At 28.5% G+C, this 19,297-nt stretch overlaps 1 protein-coding gene across 1 annotated transcript in view; it reads right to left on the reverse strand.

Annotated features, from left to right (window-relative positions):
- Nucleotides 1-16,146, reverse strand: part of LOC129957931 (homeobox protein rough-like) — a 39,808-nt gene extending 23,662 nt beyond the window's left edge. Inside the window, exon 1 of the mRNA XM_056070184.1 lies at nucleotides 15,474-16,146. Within this exon, the coding sequence (XP_055926159.1) occupies nucleotides 15,474-15,975 (502 nt within the window). The 5' untranslated portion in view covers nucleotides 15,976-16,146. The remainder of the gene's footprint in view (nucleotides 1-15,473) is intronic.
- Nucleotides 16,147-19,297: the final 3,151 nt, after the last annotated feature.

The raw sequence follows: 19,297 nt of genomic DNA on the forward strand, positions 1-19,297 counted from the left end.
TATCATCTTTGAATATAAACGAGATTGCTTTTGAATAAATAAGTTATTAAGCAACGAATGTTTTTTTAGAGGGAGAAATACGAATCCGCCGCTTAATTTATATGCATGAAAAATTGCTTGAGATCTAATCTTGTGACGTGGCTGAATGAATTTTATCTAAGCAGTATTAAGATGGAAGTACCGTTTTTAGTTAATGAAGCGAAGGTTTTTGAGTTTACTTGGACCAACTTCAATTCCAGTTTATTGTAATGAAATGTTTCAATTTGGTGATAAATGAATGCCAAGAATGGTTTAATGTCTTCTTATTGGATTTTGTTTTTTAGTTTGGATTTTCATCAGATTGAAATTACCATTTTACTAAATTAGATAGCATTTTTTTTTATATCTTGCTTAATAATTTGCTCCGAAGTAATAATAAGATACAATACTTTTACTTAACTCATTTATTTTATAAAGTTAAGAATTTTTTTTTTTTTTTTTTTTTTTTTTTCCTTACTAGATAATCTTCCAAAGTTTCGATGAATATTTATTCGCAGTATTTTTATTAACAAAAATAATAAGTTTCTTTGACTTTGATGAAGAAATATTTTAATGATCAAACTTCATGAGTTCAAATTTTTCTTTTGAGCCAAATAATGTTTCTAGTTTACAGTGATAACTAAAAAATATAAAAAGAATGTTATGTGTTCAAAAACTGTGATTAGATTTTCCAGACTCATTTTCTATCATCAGGGACTGATTATAAAAATACAGATAGTGACTATCACACTAAAGCTGTCATAAGGTTTAATTAAGCTGTAATCAGGTCATTAAATCAGGTTTAATTAATGTTTAGAAAGAGTAGTGAATAATTATAAAGTGAGATATTTTTTTTCAAATTATCGCTCATTAACGTGATTATTCTGAAGCATTCATGGAATATCTATATATATATATATATATTGAAAGGATTTCATGAAGTTTAAAATATTTAATTAAGTGAAAACGAAAAGCATTTCAGTTCAAATTGGAAATAAAATAATATTTTTCATCACAAGCGAATTTTATTTATTTTACTTTTCATTTCGCTGATTTCAAGTTTATTTACTCATGGCAGATACTGAAACTTTGTTTTCGGATCTAATCCTGATCTTGATCAAATACCATTATCCTGATCTTGATCAAATACCATTGTTTATTAGCATTGCGCTTATTTAAACTCTCTTTTATGTGTGTGGCAAGTAGCGTTTTTTGCACCCCAGAACTTCCGACCTCGTGCCGTGGCACGTGCTACCCTTCACCGCCCTCGTTGATTGGCCACTTTTCGAAAGTAATATGGCATTATTGGCCTATTAAACAAGAACCCATCCCCAGGATTGGGCGAGTTGCGCAGAGCGGAACAAATTCAATTACTATTCAAGTCCTCTTCCTTCCTTTATGCGGTGGTTCTGTAATTGAGTTTCCGGGACTAAATGGTGGCAGTCTCCCCCTCCCTCTCCCAAACCCCATAAAAGGAAACACTTTTCTTTTTCCCATCTTCCCTCAGGTATAGTAAGTTAACCTCTCAAAATGGTGACCGATGAATGTAAATATTATGAAAAATAGAGCAGCCAAGAATAAATTCACAAATTATTTTAAATATTTAAAAACTGATCAAAAAGATCACCAGGTGAAGTGAATATGATATAATTTATAAAAAATAATAGCTGTTTAATTTTACTATGAAAAAGATAACATTTCATTTCGAAAACGCAAGGAATGCACTTCGAAAACTAAAAAGATATTATTTTAGGATGAATGAATGAATGAAAAATTTCGAAATATTTTAAATTTTTGGTTTTATCGAAAAAGAGTTGAGTTCACCAAGGGAGACAGAGACGGGATCAAAAGGATTAATTAATATTATCTGAAACTCTTCTAGTATTAAAAAGATGGAAATACTTCACGTTAATGACAACACGCATTTTGGAAATAATGGATGGACATTTTTTCGATTAAGTGTTACTTTAAGTCAATTTTAAAATATTAGCTGCCAAGTAAAAATTTGAAATTGATGTAAAAATTATCACTATAAGTATATAATTCAAACAGAAGATGGTAAAAAAATTTTCCTATATGTTTCAAAATGCTTTATTCCCCCCCCCCCTCAAATGTCTCCGCATCAAGAAATATAAAAATTTATGAAAAAAATTGCAAGTTTATTACAAAATAAATTCATCTTACTTTCAATTTTTGTTACTTAAGATTATTCGTGTTACTTTAATTTGCTTTGACAGTTTCTTCCACAATCAATTCAAAGCTATTGCATCTCATAATTTATAAAATTTAAAATGCAATTTCAAAAAGAAGGTGTTTTTGGAAAGAAAAAAGGGAAAGGGAAACAGATACAGGAATGGATTTGATCTATTGACATTTAAGGATCTATTGACATATTAAGTTAAGGTATCCTACAAGGTTCGGAGGGGATTTTTCAAAAAAAAAAAAATTATTATTTATTCTATGTGTTTTTATTAATATAAGGAAAAAACAACGAATAAAAGTGAAATTATTTAAAAATATATATGTAGGTTTTGAAGAAAAAGCCTACTTTTATATAAATTTTAGCATTTATTTACAAAAACTAAAATTGTTCCAGAACAAAAAATTTTTGCAATTTTTCCTTTTTCTTTGTAACATTACATGTGTAATATATCTTAAAATGTAATTAACTATTATCTAAGAATTATATTCAAAAATAAAATTTTTGTGCGCAGTATATGAAATTATTTTTGAAATTTTGGAATTTTTTCTATTCATAGAGCATCTATTCATAGAACATTCAACACCAAATCCATAGTTCATTACATTCTGCATAACATATCGAGCACTAGTTATAAATTTCATTAAATATTGATTTTTTTTTTTTTTTTTTTTTTTTGAGATATGATGATAAAATAGAACTATGAAAACATTCGTTCTTCAGAAGTTGTATTTAAAGTGTTTAAATGCTTGTAAATAAGAAACACTTACATGCCAATAATTTGCTATAACTTGTCTTCTAATTGATATAAGGACAAAATAAAGATACCACAGGAAACAGAAACGTATTTAGTTTCTGAAACTGCAAAAAAATAAATCAATAAATAAAAAGAAAAATGTGAAATTTCATCCATATTAACCTAGTCTTTAACCTAATCGGATACCTTAAAAGAGATGCTCTGTATACTTATTTATTAAATGTCCTTCAAAAAATCAATCATTATATAATGCAGTTTAGCATCTTCTTAACATTTGACGAAATTAAATATTCTCACATTAAAACGGATGCTTCAAAACGAACGCCCGAAAACGATTTATGAATTTAAATCAATTAAAAATTTCATTCAATGTCTAACGAAAGATACTCGAAACGGAAGAAAATTATGTCATTTCTTCACGTGAAAGCAATCAATTAACAAATTAATCAACGTTTTGTTTTCATTTAAAATACTATTTGAACATTTTTCAAAGATCGCGTTTTAATCAGATTTGAGTTTTCCCAAAATCCATTTACACGAAATTCGCATTCATTTAGGAATGAAGTAATAAATTCTCGAAAAAACAGTTTGTTTTTTTAATAACCGAATGTGTCTAGGGGTAAATTGAAAAACGCCAAATCAATGCCGTTCATTTAACATCTTCAGAATAGAGGGATACGGGGATTCGAAGAGAAAAAATCTTTCTCCTAACCCCACGGAATCATTAGGAAAACGGCAAAAGTTAATTTTTTTCATCAATTTCATCTATTTTTTTTCACTAAATTCTTCTCGAATAAAAACGGACCGGCTCTGCGTGAGAATCTGCGAAAAAAAGTTAAATGACTCTAAAATAAAGTAAGATAACTGTTTTATACGTACCTTTATACATTTTTTTAACTTCCATTTTCCAATGGCTTCTTGAAAACTCATAAGTTTTTTCAAATTAAGATGGCAGAGAAAGAGCAGAAAACGTTTTAAGTCGTAGAGGAATTACAAGTTACGAATGTAAAAGAAAAAAAAAAATCTGCTCTTTCTTTTCTTTTCGTGCATTTTTTTTTCTCTCTCTCTTTCTACCTGTCTTTGTATTAGAAAGAAAGAACTACCGCCAGCAGCGTTCGGATGATTCCTTAAGCCTTAATGATATTGCAGATTAAACACTAAGAGAGCATTAGCAAAAAAGAAAAAAAAAGACAAAAAAAAGTGGCTGTAAGGAAAGAAGAAGAAGCTATTCGCCAGACCCTGCATAGCTCTCCCACACGATAGCAGTCTAGCTTTTTTTTTTTTTTTTTTTTTCAGCCCGCCTATAGCACCATCCAATCTTAATGAAAAAATCCCGTTGAGCTCCGGGATTGGACGTAGACCGGAGAGGCAAGTCACGCCAGAATTTTAGCTTTCACTCGTGTTAAATTAAAGAGCGAACGAGAAGGAGAGCGAGAGAGAGAGAAGAGCAAAGTCAGGCTATTTCAACGTACGTTTCTCCCTCTTTTCATCTGACAAAAATTTAATTTGCCCTTTTAACTCAGACGGAGCTAGACTTTAAATCACATTGTAGAAACAAATGAAAATTACGCTGAGCCAGGAAATGCAATTAAATTTAATGGGCTTTTCCTCCCTCCACCCACTCTTCTCCTTCGCTCCTTCCCCTTTGTTTAATTTTCTCCTTCTCCAAAGGAGTCACTCCTGTTAGGCCTTTTAACTTTTCCTCCCGCGATGGAGAAAAGAATCAGAGGCTCCACACGGCACGAAAAGTGCTCTTTTAAAAGCTTCTAATCGGCTAGCTATTAGGCAACAATTAAAACGTTGTTAATTAGGGGGGAGCAATTAAGCAGCCCCGCTCCATTCATTAGTTAAGTCGGGAAAATAAATGTAGTAATTATAATGTAACAACGCTGTTCAACATCACGCGGCCCCAATTAACTTGCGGCTTAGTGTTTTAATTAGGCAGTGGTATGCTCTCTTTCGCTGCTAGGCTCGATAGAAAGGGGTAAGCTTATAAGTCCCTCCCCTTTTCCATCTGTAGGACGCAGTATTAAATTCCTCGAGTTTTCAAGTATTTCGGAGCTATGAGAGATTGAGTTTCCTTTACTCAGAATTCCACCGATTGATGAAGTCTTTGGAGTATGTTTCCAGTATGGGAAAGATGTATGTAGATTAAGATGAAAGTTATACATTTTTTTAATAGTTGATCTTGAAATATTACGCCAAAAAAGAGATAAAGCAATTTATACTTATAATTGAATATAGTTATGCAGTTAAAAAAAATCAGTTATTATTTTAAGACTACCGTATTCACCACCAAATATTACATTAGCGTATCAATCGACTCTAAATGAATCGCAGCCGATGAGTTGAATTTCAGTTAAAATATGTGATCAAAAATTAAACCAAGCATCCCTTTGAACAACAGATTATTTCTAATAACATAAATTTCATGAAAATACAGTTTTAGAATTTATTAAATTAGAATGCATTACTTTGTGGGAAAAAAAGATAATTTAAATAACTTTGTTGTATTTGTCGTATTGTGTGAGTATTGGGTACTGAGTATTATATGAGGTGCACAGATATATTTTTAATCCATTCGAGACAGATTGCATACCGTGTACGCAAAAATGATTATTGTAATTTCATATTCTTCACCCCCACCCCCCCAACAAAAAAATGCTCTGTCTCGAATGAGTTAATGTAATGTCTCCAATAAAACTAAACTTAAAATTAAATTCTGGCAAGCAGTAAGATTTTAGATCATGAAATAATTGAAACAGGAATTTATAAAGCTAAGTTTATTGAGATTCTGGAAAGTTAGATGAAATTTCTAAATTTCTAATTTTAAAAAAGTGTACTGAAAAGTTTTGATTTTTTTTTTTCATCTGGAAATAAATACTTCTAAAACTGATCTCTTTATAAGTGAAAAGATACTGTGAAAAACTGATTAAACAAACATTTAACTAAAACATAAATTACATTAATTTATGCTATAGAAATTGAGCAAAATATGAAAAATATTGTTAAAAAAATCGGTGAATTCTTTTTCCTCGGAGTTCTACCAATGCAAATATTCTACGATTTTTTTTTCTTGATGTTTTCTATTTCACAAATGGCATTTCTAGGTACTGTTTTAAAACTGTGCTAAACAAAATCCTTTTTCCTTATATTACAGTAAATTATTCTCTTTTTTTTTCAAGGAGAGTTATATTAAAAAAATTTTATTATATTTTAGGCATTGCTAATGTTTTTATATATTCTGCATAAGAAATATATTTATGGACCAAAAAATAACTGGCATAATACTTGGATTTGAAAAAAATGTTATTATATGAGTAATAAACTTTGAGTTGTTTTGTGTGTGTTTGTGTGTGTGTGTGTGTGTGTGTGTGTGAGTGTGTGGTTCATACTTTCATATTCCTATCAAAAATATACTTATTTGCACGACTTAATTATAAAAAGATTAAAATTGGCAATTTGTAATATATAATTATACTAACTTCACATATTATAGAAAGGCGAATAGTACTAGTTTTAGAACTCTGAAAAAAAAGTTCAGGCAATAATTATTTTCTTACATATATTAGCTCTGAGCTGAAAACATCATGATTAAACATGAGAAAAAATTAAAAAGTATTACAATTTTGCTGAATTTTTTTAAATATCTAATTTTATTAATATAAAAATAATATAAAGTTATTAATACATTGTTTAGAATATTTGCAATGAAACAGAAAGATTTGAAATTTTCAACAGTTGTAGGAATAAAGAGAAAGTAATAATGCATAACCCACTGGGAAATTACCAAAACAAATTCTGACATGCTAACAGATTTTCCGAATATCACATATCAGTGCATGTTTGAATGGAACTACGATAAGTGGAAAATGATTGATAAATCTAAGATGAGTAAAGAAATATTTGAAAAAAAAACTATTATGAATTTGCAAAATTTAATCTGCCTCATGTTTTATCTTTTGAATGTAAGAAATAATTACAGTAAACTAAGAAAATAAGACGCTTTAATTTCTGAAACATAGTTCATTACCCGATTTACGTGGTGTATATATATATATATATATATATATATATATATATATATAGGCTACTTATTCTGATTTTCATGTCATTCAGCAAATAAATTAAAAATTTTAAAAGCCTCATTCTTACGAATCCGTATAAAAAATAAAAAGATGAAAAAGTAAAAAAATCAAAAAAGTAAATTCTGTATCTCTTTCCATTGAGATAAAGCCAAATAATGCAAAATGTTTATTATATTAGACTTGTCTTGAATTTTTTTCTAAATTAATTAAATAAAATTTTGACATTTCTCTTGCTAATATAAATCAGGATGAAGTTGAAGATATGAAATCTGAAGTTTATATGCATTCAAAATAAAAGCGAAACTAATTCTGTTAAGTGTTAACTGTTAATTTAAAAATAAATACTTACAAGTAATGTGAATAATGAAAAAATAACCTTTTTAACCGTTTTGAAAAGTATCATATAATGTTTCTTTACAAGAATCAGATTTTTTAAGTAAATTTTTAACATAATACCTTAGAGTGTTAAATTTTATTGCGAAATTTAAGTTACAAATAAATAATTTAGAGCTCAATTTCATTAATTAGTTCATTTCTTTCACACTTAGGAATAAAAATGATATCATCGCGATTAATAAAAAGTAAATTTTTAAAAAAAATTATGCCACTGTTCTAAAATACAGCATTAACCAGGTAGTGGTCGGCATGAAATTTTCCCAACGTACTCTCTAATGAAGATCTTATTCCTTTCTCAAAAAGTGTTCGGCTTTTGGAAGGCCGCGAAAGCCTTATATGCCTCCTTATATTATATATATAAAGCATTAGTAAGCTATAGTTACGACGTATAGATTTTTCTTAATTCAATCTAACATTTTACTCAATTTATAGTGCAAATATGCATTTGAGTGTTTTTTTTTCGAACGATGGGCACCATAGTTTGATACTGAATTATATAGACTCATACCGAATTTCATTGATTTATCATTGCAGCCTTTACGCGCATACAAGAGTACAGACAATCAAGATTTTGACAGATTTGTTTAAATATTCGACAAAAATTTACATTTTAGATGATAAACATCTATTTTATCTATCTCACTTTGTTCACTTGTACTCAAGCAAATATTTTCTCAAAATTTTCACTTGTATTCGAGATGAGCAAATTTTTTCCCTATAAGATTTCATTTTAAAGAGTGATAGAAATTTGAACGCGAGTCGAAAAATGAAAAATCCGTACATCAAATTTGGTGTTAAGTTCATACAGCAAATTTCAACAGTTTAGCTCAAAGATTTTTTTTTTTTTAATTATTGTATTCTCAAATGGACAGTCAGCGTAATTCCTAAAATACGTTTATAGGAAGCAGGAGATCTGAAACATCGAGATTATTCAAAATCTAGAAATAGAATTTTTTGATAATTAACAATATTTTCTCTATATTTCATATGTGGAAAAGTAAAAAAACGCTGCAATTTTTCAGATTAATATTTTCTATAATAATTTTGAGAACTTTAAAATCTTATAAATATATGTATATAGATCATCCAAGAAAAATTTTAATTAATTTCATGAAGCATGCTGAAACGTACATTATTGCAGTCAGTTAGGTAGATCTGAATATAATCATAATAATCATATTATTTATTAAAGAAACTGATATGTTTGAAAATAGTTTAATTTCCAATTGGCAGAAACAACAACATATTTACATATTTAAAATGAAAATAGCATGAAATCTTGAAAAGAAAATTCTGATCTTAAAGGCACACAGAATTTTAATATATAGTATAAGAATTTTTAAAAAAAAATTGATGCACTACAGAAAAGTTGCGAATTGTTGATAAATATAACGATGAAAAAAAATCATAAAATTGATTCATATCTATCGCTTTTGCATGGGACGTAAAATCGCAAAATGGGCGAAAAGCGACTGTTTTTTTTATAAATTTAAATTTTCTCCTGATCTGTTAATTGTGACAATGTTCAACCTCTTAATTGTAACAAATTTAGTTTATTAAAATCGGGCTGTATGTACATTCCCCTCGAATTAAACAAGAAATTCGTGAAATAACCTAATTATGAAATTTTTAACTCCTAATCCTCATCATAACTTGTTCGTGTCATTCTACTGATCAATAATTACAATAACTGTATGAATGCACAAAGTAAGATATTATTTAGGTCTTAAAAGAAATCTTCATTTATTTTTAAAATATGCGGAAGCACGTTGCTAACTGAGCTTCAAAGCTAAAATAATTTGGGATGAAATAGTAAACATAACGATAAAAAGGTACTGAGAGTAGCAATGAAGAACTTCAATTATTAAAACAACTTTATACGTTTCAAATTTTTAGAATACATTTCACTCTCTTATTCTCGCGCCAGACGAAGTGTGGTAATTCTAGAGAATTTAGGCATTATTTAAATCACCGCTTATGTTGACTAGAAAACACCCAGTGGCAATCACAAGTACATTTTCTACATTTTAGAAATTATAAAATGTGTAAATTGTATTAAGGAATTGACTATTCACAATACTGGCAAGTTATCTCATTTAAGTGTCTAGTTATTGCAAATAAAATACTGTTTTGTTTAAAAATAAAATCCTGAAATGATATGAAAATTAAAAAAAAAAAAAATGATACCAAGATAGCACAAAAAAAAGCTAAGAATACTTAAAGATTTTTTTAAGCTGAAATATTTTTGTTACTTTCTTTCATGCGTGATATTTAATTTTTCCAAACGAATGGTGTTCGAGTTTTGGAATTCTGTTTTGCTTTGAGTGACCATAAACAATAAACAAAATATATGAACGAAAATAATCTTTTATTTAGACCTAGATAATATATTGTTAAGCATATGCATTGAAGAATTATAATTTCTTGGTAAGATGATACGCGACATTTGAACAATTTGCTCTTATCACTTTGATAAAAAGCTTTGAATCTACTGCTTCCGATCTCGAATCGTCTTTTTATCAAAAATACAATAAATCGTAATTTTTCGACACAACGTTTCGTTTTGATAAACAATCACATCAAGTTTAATGAAATAGCATCTTCGTTATTTTTTTTTTAAATATTTTTTTTATAAAGAGAAAAGGTGGTTTTTACTAAAAAATTTAATAACGAATTTATGAAAATAAAACATTTATGCCTGATTAAAAAAAATAATAACCGAATGTGTTCCTGTTCCATTTTTGTACGTTAAAGCATTCTACCAAAAATATTACATATGAATATTAATTATTTATAAGAATTTTCAGTCTTCCATGAAGGGGAATGCTATTGGGATATTGTACATATATCCTTCACTTAAAAAGAGTTTTCAAAAATCCTGAATTATAGAATGAATTAATTGAAATTTAAAAATCTTTATAACCAGCTAAATGACTTTAAATGCATTTTAAGCGTTTTTGTTCAAAGAAATAATAAATGAGTCTGATAATTTATCAAAATAATTCCTGGGGCATTTTAAGACCATCATCAGATAATTTCTTGAACAGTTAGTTACCTTTGAGAAGGAAATTTCACATCAAAAATGGTAATAATGGTAATCAGAAAAGACTAGCGGGAGTGAATTCCCCTAACCTTTCTCGTACACTTTAAAGTAAAAGTCTTAGCCTCCTTCTATCATATAACATTATGGTCCTTGAGCAAGGCTGCGAATGTATTGTATTACACTAGCGAACAATAGTATGAAACATATATATATATATATATATATATATATATATATATATATATATATATATATATATATATATATATATATATATAGATAATATTCCGAATTTTATTAATTTGGTTTATTGCGCTTATGAGTTATTGAGTTTACACGCCAACGAAAGTCGGTAAACTGTTTATGAAATTTTAAAGAAATCAGTCAAAGAATTTCATAAGAATCTAGAGGCTAAACCTATGTATCAAATGTTATCTATATACCTAGATCTTTGCATTTTATAGATATAAAGTTCACTTGTACTCGAACAGCCAGACAGACAAACTTCCTGTAAATGGATTTCATTCAAAATTTAATAGAAATCTACAAATTTGGACGTAATTACTTACTTAATTTCTTCCGTGTAGTTCAAAATGTTTCAGAATTATCATCCTCATAGACAGGTAGGTATAATGTCAAGAAAGTGCTTTTGCGGGGCAGGGAGGTTCTAAACATGAAGATTGATAAAAATCTCGATTTTGAATTTTTTGAAAACTGCAATACTTTTTCTATACTTCTTGTATGAGTAATTAAAAATACCAAATTAGTAACAATTCCGTGTTTGAAGGTCAAGGATCGTAGGTCGTAAGATGAAGCTACTTCTAAATGTGTTCATATTCAACATGCTTGAACTACGAGTTGGAATTATTAAAAGCGTTCAAACAACAGGATACTCAAAAAGGTTTACATTTAGATATAAACTTTTTAATTTAAGGATGGTGAAACTTTTTCAAACACCTTTAGGGGCCCTCATTAAGAATTCTAACTTTTACTGTCTTGAATGTAGTATGAGCCAATTTTTTTCAATAGATTTCAAGGAATTGTTAAAATTAATATATGTATTTGCTTATTTGATGTACATTAAGCTTTCGTGTGTCGATCATGCAGATGGGTAATATTGCTCCGAAAGGGACAAAAAGAAATGACAAGGCTCAACAATTCAATAAGGCGATCTCCTTTTATGTTCTGCGTCAGAATGTGTTTAAAAAAAAGTAGGACCTGTCTCACCGAAACTTTCTCGCATACTCTCTTATAAATACGTTTTAGTATTCTTAACCGTACTCTGTTGGTGGATATTAATTACGAATGAACTTATTAGAATGAGATCTTTGGCAGTTAATCTCGGGGATATGATTAGTACAAAAGTATCAGATAACTGAATATTTATTTTGGAATTTTCCGGTCAACGACATTAAAATTTAACATAGAATTATAATTATAATTATAATTACAAAATAATATAACATATTTTATTTATTTAACTCAATGCATTATTGAGTTACTACATGCTTGCGAAAGTACACATCGGTAGACGGTCAACTCTAACACTTTTGATTCAAAGTTTAATAAGGATCTATAGGTTCTAAAACCATTCTACCAAATTTACCCATCTAGATCTCTTCATTTTATTGCTATCGTGTTTTATTGCTACATTTAGATAATCGAGCAAGCAGACTTTCTCAGAATCGGTTTTGTTCAAACTTGGTTAGAAATTTGTAAATTTGGTCTTGTGTTCATATGTTAATACTTTTATAAGCTTTCATCATATATGCTAAATTCATTAAAAGTATTTTTGAGCTATCAGATAGTTTGATGCCAAACTAGAGAGATAACTCTTGTTTAGACACAGATAGTTAGATGACAAAAAATATACTTTTCAGGCTCAGATAAGTCTGAAAACTGCAGTTTCTTTAAAATCTCGACTACGAATATTTTGATGGTTACAGTCTTTTTTCTTTGCATACTTCATAAAAGAGGAAATCAAAAGTGATTCCATAAGAAAATTCAAAACATAAAATATTTAATTATACTTTTTATTGAAGGTAAATATATATAATTAAAATTATATTTTTAATGACATATCTTTACCTTTCAGTAGTCGAAAGGAAATAAAGGCAATCGTCTCTGTATTATTACCTGTGGTTCGGCTCTCTGCCCGCCTACATCGACTAAGGGTGTCACCACGTGACATGTTTCATTAAGGTATTATTTCCCATAAATATATTAACAATTCAATGATAAAAAGTTAATTAAGACTTTTAGAGTAAAATTTTGCTTAATACATTAGTTGTCGTTTAACATGTTTTTGATTCACACCTACTATTTGATCATTTCACTCTGACTGTTCAATTAAATTACCCCTTTTCTACTACATTTAACAGGTCACATATTTAGGTAGATAATTCTAATTACAAACGTAAACCATGGAATTGTTAAATAGTCAATCGCCAAATTGCGATGAAAGAACATTGAAGAAAGAAAGCTTTCTAAAAAGTAGTATTACTAAACTATTTAATATGTAATTGGTTTTCATTATAACAAACTAAATATATTTCTAATTTTTATTGATCTTATATTAGTAGATATTTATTTTTTCCCTTTATATAGTTCCTAAATAGGAAATTTTTCCGAGTTTTTAATATATGGTGTTATGGTTTACCAACATAACTTAAGAAGAATGCTATTAATTTACCATAAGTGAAATGGAATTCAGTAGTTTTGTTAGATTAACAGGATTTTTGTTAGATTAACAGGATTTATCATTATCAATAAATACTTTCAATTAATCTCATTATATTTACTATAATATTATCAAAAAATACTTGCAATTAGTTGTATTATATCATGTACTAAAAGTCACAATTACCAGCAAAAACAGAAAAAAAATATTTATGCATTTTATATTTTTTATTTCTTAGATTTGTTAAATTAAACGCTAGACTTTTATAAATATGCATGACAAACATTATTACTTTAAACTTAGTTATTAATAATTTTAGTCTCTTTTCTTGAGTTAAATTAACTGACATCATGGCCCTCCAAGTATTTGGTGAAAGAAGAAAAGATTTCATCATTTGGAAATGTAACGCTTAATTATATGTCTGAAGAAGAAGATTTAAAAAAAAAAAATCTTATTTGTTTAAAGGTTTTTTTTTTTTTTTTTGTCAATTTATTTCTATTTAACCATTTTCTACTTTACCATTCAAAAGTTTAAAGGGTTTTTTTTAGTCCAATAAAACTTAAAACAAATATTAGAAATTACGTAAAATGCCAAAATAAGCTATCTTATATTATGGAATAGGTTCTGCTATTGTTAAAAAACAATAATTTATTTTTTACATATATTTTTAACAATCTTAAGAAAATCAGGAAAATACTTCTATTTTTATGAACTTTTTTAAATATTATTTTGGAATCATATAAATATATATACATATGTTATATCATTGCCGCACATTATTTCAATTTCTTCTCATCCATATTCTTTCATTTTAACCTTTCTTCAAATGCCTCTTTTTTTTTTTTTTTTTATGCATCCGAAATTTGGTTCATCTTGTTTTTAAAGAAGTTATAGTTTTATCAACATAGAAACAAATAAATCATAATTTTTTTTCAATTAAAAAAGTAAATAATAATATCACAATGCTTATAAGAATATATCTAATAGAATATGATTACAGCAATGCATTCAGAATTTTTCTTTAAATTTATTTTTGGATAAATAATGCATAAAAGATTTTGATCATATATAAGATTTGTAACTTATTCTTTTTGTATTTGAATACAAATAGTAAATATGAAAGATAATATTGTAGTATAAAAAGAGAACCAGTAAAATTCAATTAAAAAACGGATTATACTTCTGTGACATTTTAGTGAATTTATAATGTAGATTAAATGAATAAATAAACTAATTTTATAGTCTTAAAATGTTTTAATTTTACAGTCAATTGTTATAACATAAATCACAAACAGATCGTTGATTTCCGTAAGTATACTTGCTTTCTGAAGCGGGAAATATATATATTTATTCAATCAATATTGAAGATATCTTTATCAATACAGTTTTTCCTTCCTTTAAACATTTTGACTTTCTTCTAAACATCACAACAGAAATCAGAAAAACACACTCACACATACCACAAAATTATCATGCTTCATAAGTGTCATATATTTTAAATAAAGAATTGATTTAACTTTTTCAAGTACAATAAGACATATTTACATGCAAAAGAATCGAAAGTCATGCAACCAATTATAATTTTTATATATTTAATTCAAAATAATAATAAAATAATAATTCAAAGACAAAATAATAATTTTCTTATTACTTATAATAAAAAGTTTATTTATAATAAAGCATAAGGTTTCTCAGGTCCTTTACATTTTTACTTGAATCGAAATAACTGTTCTATATAGGATATATCATTCATCTATAATGTTGAATAAGTTTATAAATAATTATGACAGATTGAAAAGAGGAATTGGGATTTTAAAACAAAAATTTCTAGAAACTTCAAAATTGACCTTCTTTTTACAGAAGTATCATAATTGTTAATTATGAAGTTTTTAGGTGAGATAACTATTTTTTTCTAATTTAATGCTATATTTTTAATTATAATATTTGGGAAGAATTATAGAGAAACCTGAAGTGCTCAGTTATGAACTTATTTATTAAAGAAGAAACCTATTCAGATAATGCATTCTAAATTTTGTAATTACCATTTCTTAAGGATGATATTCGTAAATTATTTCATTCATTAAAATACTCGGCTAACTTTATCATAACAATCAAGCAAATAAATAAAAAAATAATTTTTTTATCAGAGAAACAAAATTATTATTATAGTTATTTACTTATTTATTTGCCATTAACTGATATTGTCTTTTCTTAAACTTTACGGTTCACTTTTTTTTAAAAAAAATTAATACTTCGAAATAATAGAAAAGAATTTAAATAAATGAACTTACAAAATGCAGGAAGACCAGTGGGAGCTAGAGGGAATTCTCCAAGTCCTCTGTAAATAAGTGCCGTGTCTGCTCCTGGAAAGAGTCCCCCAGGTGGGAACATGGGACGGAAAACAGGTGGGAAACTGTCGGGAGTTGCAGACGCCCCATCAGTGCTTGAACCGCTGACTACGGATGATCTACTGGCTAGTAGGGTAGAACTTTCTGCTTGGCTTTTAGCGGCCAAGTCGGCAAATTTGGCGAATGGTAGCATTCTAGAGTTCAGATATTCGGATAGTCCGACAAGAGATGGTGTCAAACCAGGCAGACCTGGTATTTGATGCCCTGCTGATACAGGAGTAAAAGCTGATAGTCTTGGTTTAGCTTCTTCTGACATCAGACCCATGGGTGGAACTTTGCTTGAGGATACGACAGTTGGTTGGTGTTCTGAAGGATCCCGACTGTCAGGAGACGCGGGTAAGGAAGGAGATTTCGAACTGTGGTCGTCGATCTTCACGCTTGACATTATGATTTAGTCAGATGTCGTTCTTGAGAAGATCATGGCACACGGGAACAAACCAAGGATAAGTTTAGGACTGCGAATAAATGTCTTGATAGCAAATGCTTTCGGCGTTCTAATAATCTTGAACTGATACTCCTGTTGATGTAGTTGGAACTGTCATTTGTAGATGTTAATTTTCAGTACAATTCAATATTTATATTATTCTAAATAATTAAAGTATTATTTATACAAAAAGTTGAAAAGTCATTTCTTTGATCAAGATGATAAGAGTCTCAGAATTTTGTTTCAGGCTACTAGAGTGAAAATTCCTTTTCAAAGTCATATCAGAAATTTCAAAAACAGAAATTGTTTTAACTGTTTATCGTTTACCTAACTTCAAATACTCACAAAGTTGGAGATTGTTGAGTCTTGCTTAACTTTTGAATACTGATGTTCATCAATAGAACTAAAGATTACCAGCTTCAAAACTTAACTCTAACAAACATTAGTAATGAATGGTGGATTAAATCTAATTTGTCTTCAATTATCTCAAATGACACAGTTTTTACTTTACAATATTAATAGATGAATATCAATTGCAATATTGAATTGTCTTCCAAATTGATCGATGCAAGGTGATGTCAATATTCAGTGTTGACGGCTGACTATAAACCGTCAAAACAAAACCTATCAGACAGATTCGAAAGAAGCTCTCCTCTCATCTGCGCACAAAAATAGATTGGAGCTCCGAGCGAACAAGGTGCGCTTTACCTTTTGAAATGCACGTGGACTTCGGGCTACGAACTGCTATTCGACGGCGGCAGAGCCAATCATCTTGTCGATTGGGGGGTGCGTCAATAACCATGGACCCTCCCCTTTGATTTTTTGTCCACCCCTCTGATCAGGGGCAATAGTGGTCTTTATCGGTAAGATAATTTGTTTTTGTGGTTTCCCCCCCCCTCCCCTTTTTGCGTAGAAGTGGTAGCTATCGCAGGTAGTAAGAAGTATTGGAGGATGGGAGATTTTTATTTATTTATTTATTTGAGCTCGCGGGGCTGGATCAGCGAGCTTGTGTTGGAGAGGGCAAAAACTGTTTGAGAGACTCGATTTTTATATATATTTATATATAAAGATAGACTCTGGAGAAAAAAAAACCGTTTTCTTGTATAGGTGGATCGTGATAACTATTGTTCTTTGATAAGACTTGAGCAATCGATAAGTTTCGGTCTTTCTTTCCTACCAATTTCTGAGAGGCTAAGAGTAAATGCTTGCATTTAACCAGCTAAAATAAAAGAAAGTTTGAATTATATTTCATTTATTCTAGTTTTATCTCACGATTTTTTTTCGTAATGTTAATAGTTTTGGTTTATTAAAGAAAGAGTTTTATAAAAATATAAACCTCTATTTTAAAGTCTGCTTTTAAAAGAACTTGATTTTAAAAGAATTTGTATTCTAAAAGTTTGGAAGGTTTTTTTATTTTTTTTTTTTTATTTTTTTTTTAACATTATAAATCTTTAAAATGATTTTCTTTATTTTAATTAAAGATATACATGCAATTATATTTGATTATAATTAATATTTGAAATATATTTTACTCCCATTTATGTGAAAGAAAAGCTTGAAAAATATAAATGAGTCACTAATTCAAAAAAAAAAAAAAAAAATCAGTAAATGTGAGGGAGCTAAAAATAAATCTCTTAAGGATTCCTTAAACATTATTTTATATTTAAATGCTTTAAAAAAAGAATGAGCCTATAAGATATTTAAAATTAAAAATGTGCAATTTATTGAAAAATTATTATTTAATTCAGTTAATTTTACAAAACAAGCATTCGTTCCTCAAATCCTTTATGAAATATTTTATAAAGAGTTATTAGAATCTCTCTGATTTTAAAACTTTTGAAATTAAACATTTCGAAGATAAATGGTTCGCTATAATAATTCTATATCGATCTTTTCATTCAATTTAAGATTACTAAAATTTCAGTTCGATATATGATTACATGACTACAGTAAAGATAATAAACATTTTATTTTTTGATCATCTGTAAGATTCAGAATTTTTTTCATACATTTCTTTTTACTTACTAATAATGATTTCATAAATATTTTGTTTATTGAACAGTCCAACGATTTTGTACCCATATTTTGAATTGATAAACTTTCTTTTATAGTGAAAGATATAATACCAAAAATACTAAAAGAATTCGCTTCGATTTACAAACTGTGTTGGAATTTTTTTTCAATCGATTGCAAAGTTATACTTGCCTCTTCTTTATTACCAATAATTTTATGCGGAATTCATGGTCTTTATACCATCTTTTTATAATGGAGGAGGAGCGTTTTTTCTTAGTTCAAAAATCTTGCATCCATTTCTTATCGATAAGCGTCCTTATATAATCAATAATATTTCGCAATATCAGATGATAATTTAAAGTCTAAGCATATAATACAAAAAAAAAATATTTTAAACAAAATAGTTGTTTATATATTTCACTAAAAAAATTCACGGAATAAGAAAACAGTCTGTGTTCAAACTTTAATAACATTTTTTCCCTATGAAATATCTGTTTATAAAATTCCCATTTAGAAATGCATAATTGACGAATTGAAATCGTTAATTGACGAATCGGAAAATAAAGGGGCTTGCGTGTAAATAATATAAACGGAAAGTAATTTGAACCAAACGTTCAAATAATCCCCCTTTGTCCCTCCTGGAGAATAATTTACGTCCACCCCTTAGACGACTTCATCAATGGGAAACCGGGAGATCTGTCGGGAATTTTACCTAGTGAAAATCCCCAGCTGTTTAGAAGGATATGACGGATGGTGACGTCATTAGGAAAACTCTACTAATAAAAGCACTTGGAGTCGACCACTGTCCAGTTCGATGACGGATAGCTGCAGATACCTATATTTTTCGTCCGACCCATCTCTTATCATCATTTTTCTGCTCGCAAGGGAACACGTGTTTCTGATATTAAAGCTCCAGAATTGTCTCCCAAATATTCTATAGACTTAATAGTTGATTCTAATTGGAAGAGAATCTTATTGGCTAATGCATCAGAACATTTCACATCACATGATTTATCAATTAAAAACTTTAAAGTAGTGTTGATTAGCTAATCTATACTTATAATAAAGCTCAGTGTGTGTGTGTGTGTGTATGTGTGTGTGTGTGTGTGTGTGTGTGTGTGTGTGTGTGTGTGTGTGTGTGTGTGTGTGTGTTGGCGCTCTACAGGCCAGACCGTTTGACCTACAGCTACCAAATTTGGTACATGTATACCTTGGAGGTTGGGAATGTGCACCTGTGGTTCCTTTTTTCGAATTTTTAATTAGAATTTTA

Source organism: Argiope bruennichi, chromosome 2 (genome assembly GCF_947563725.1).
Source record: "Argiope bruennichi chromosome 2, qqArgBrue1.1, whole genome shotgun sequence".
In the NCBI taxonomy this organism is placed as follows: domain Eukaryota; kingdom Metazoa; phylum Arthropoda; class Arachnida; order Araneae; family Araneidae; genus Argiope; species Argiope bruennichi.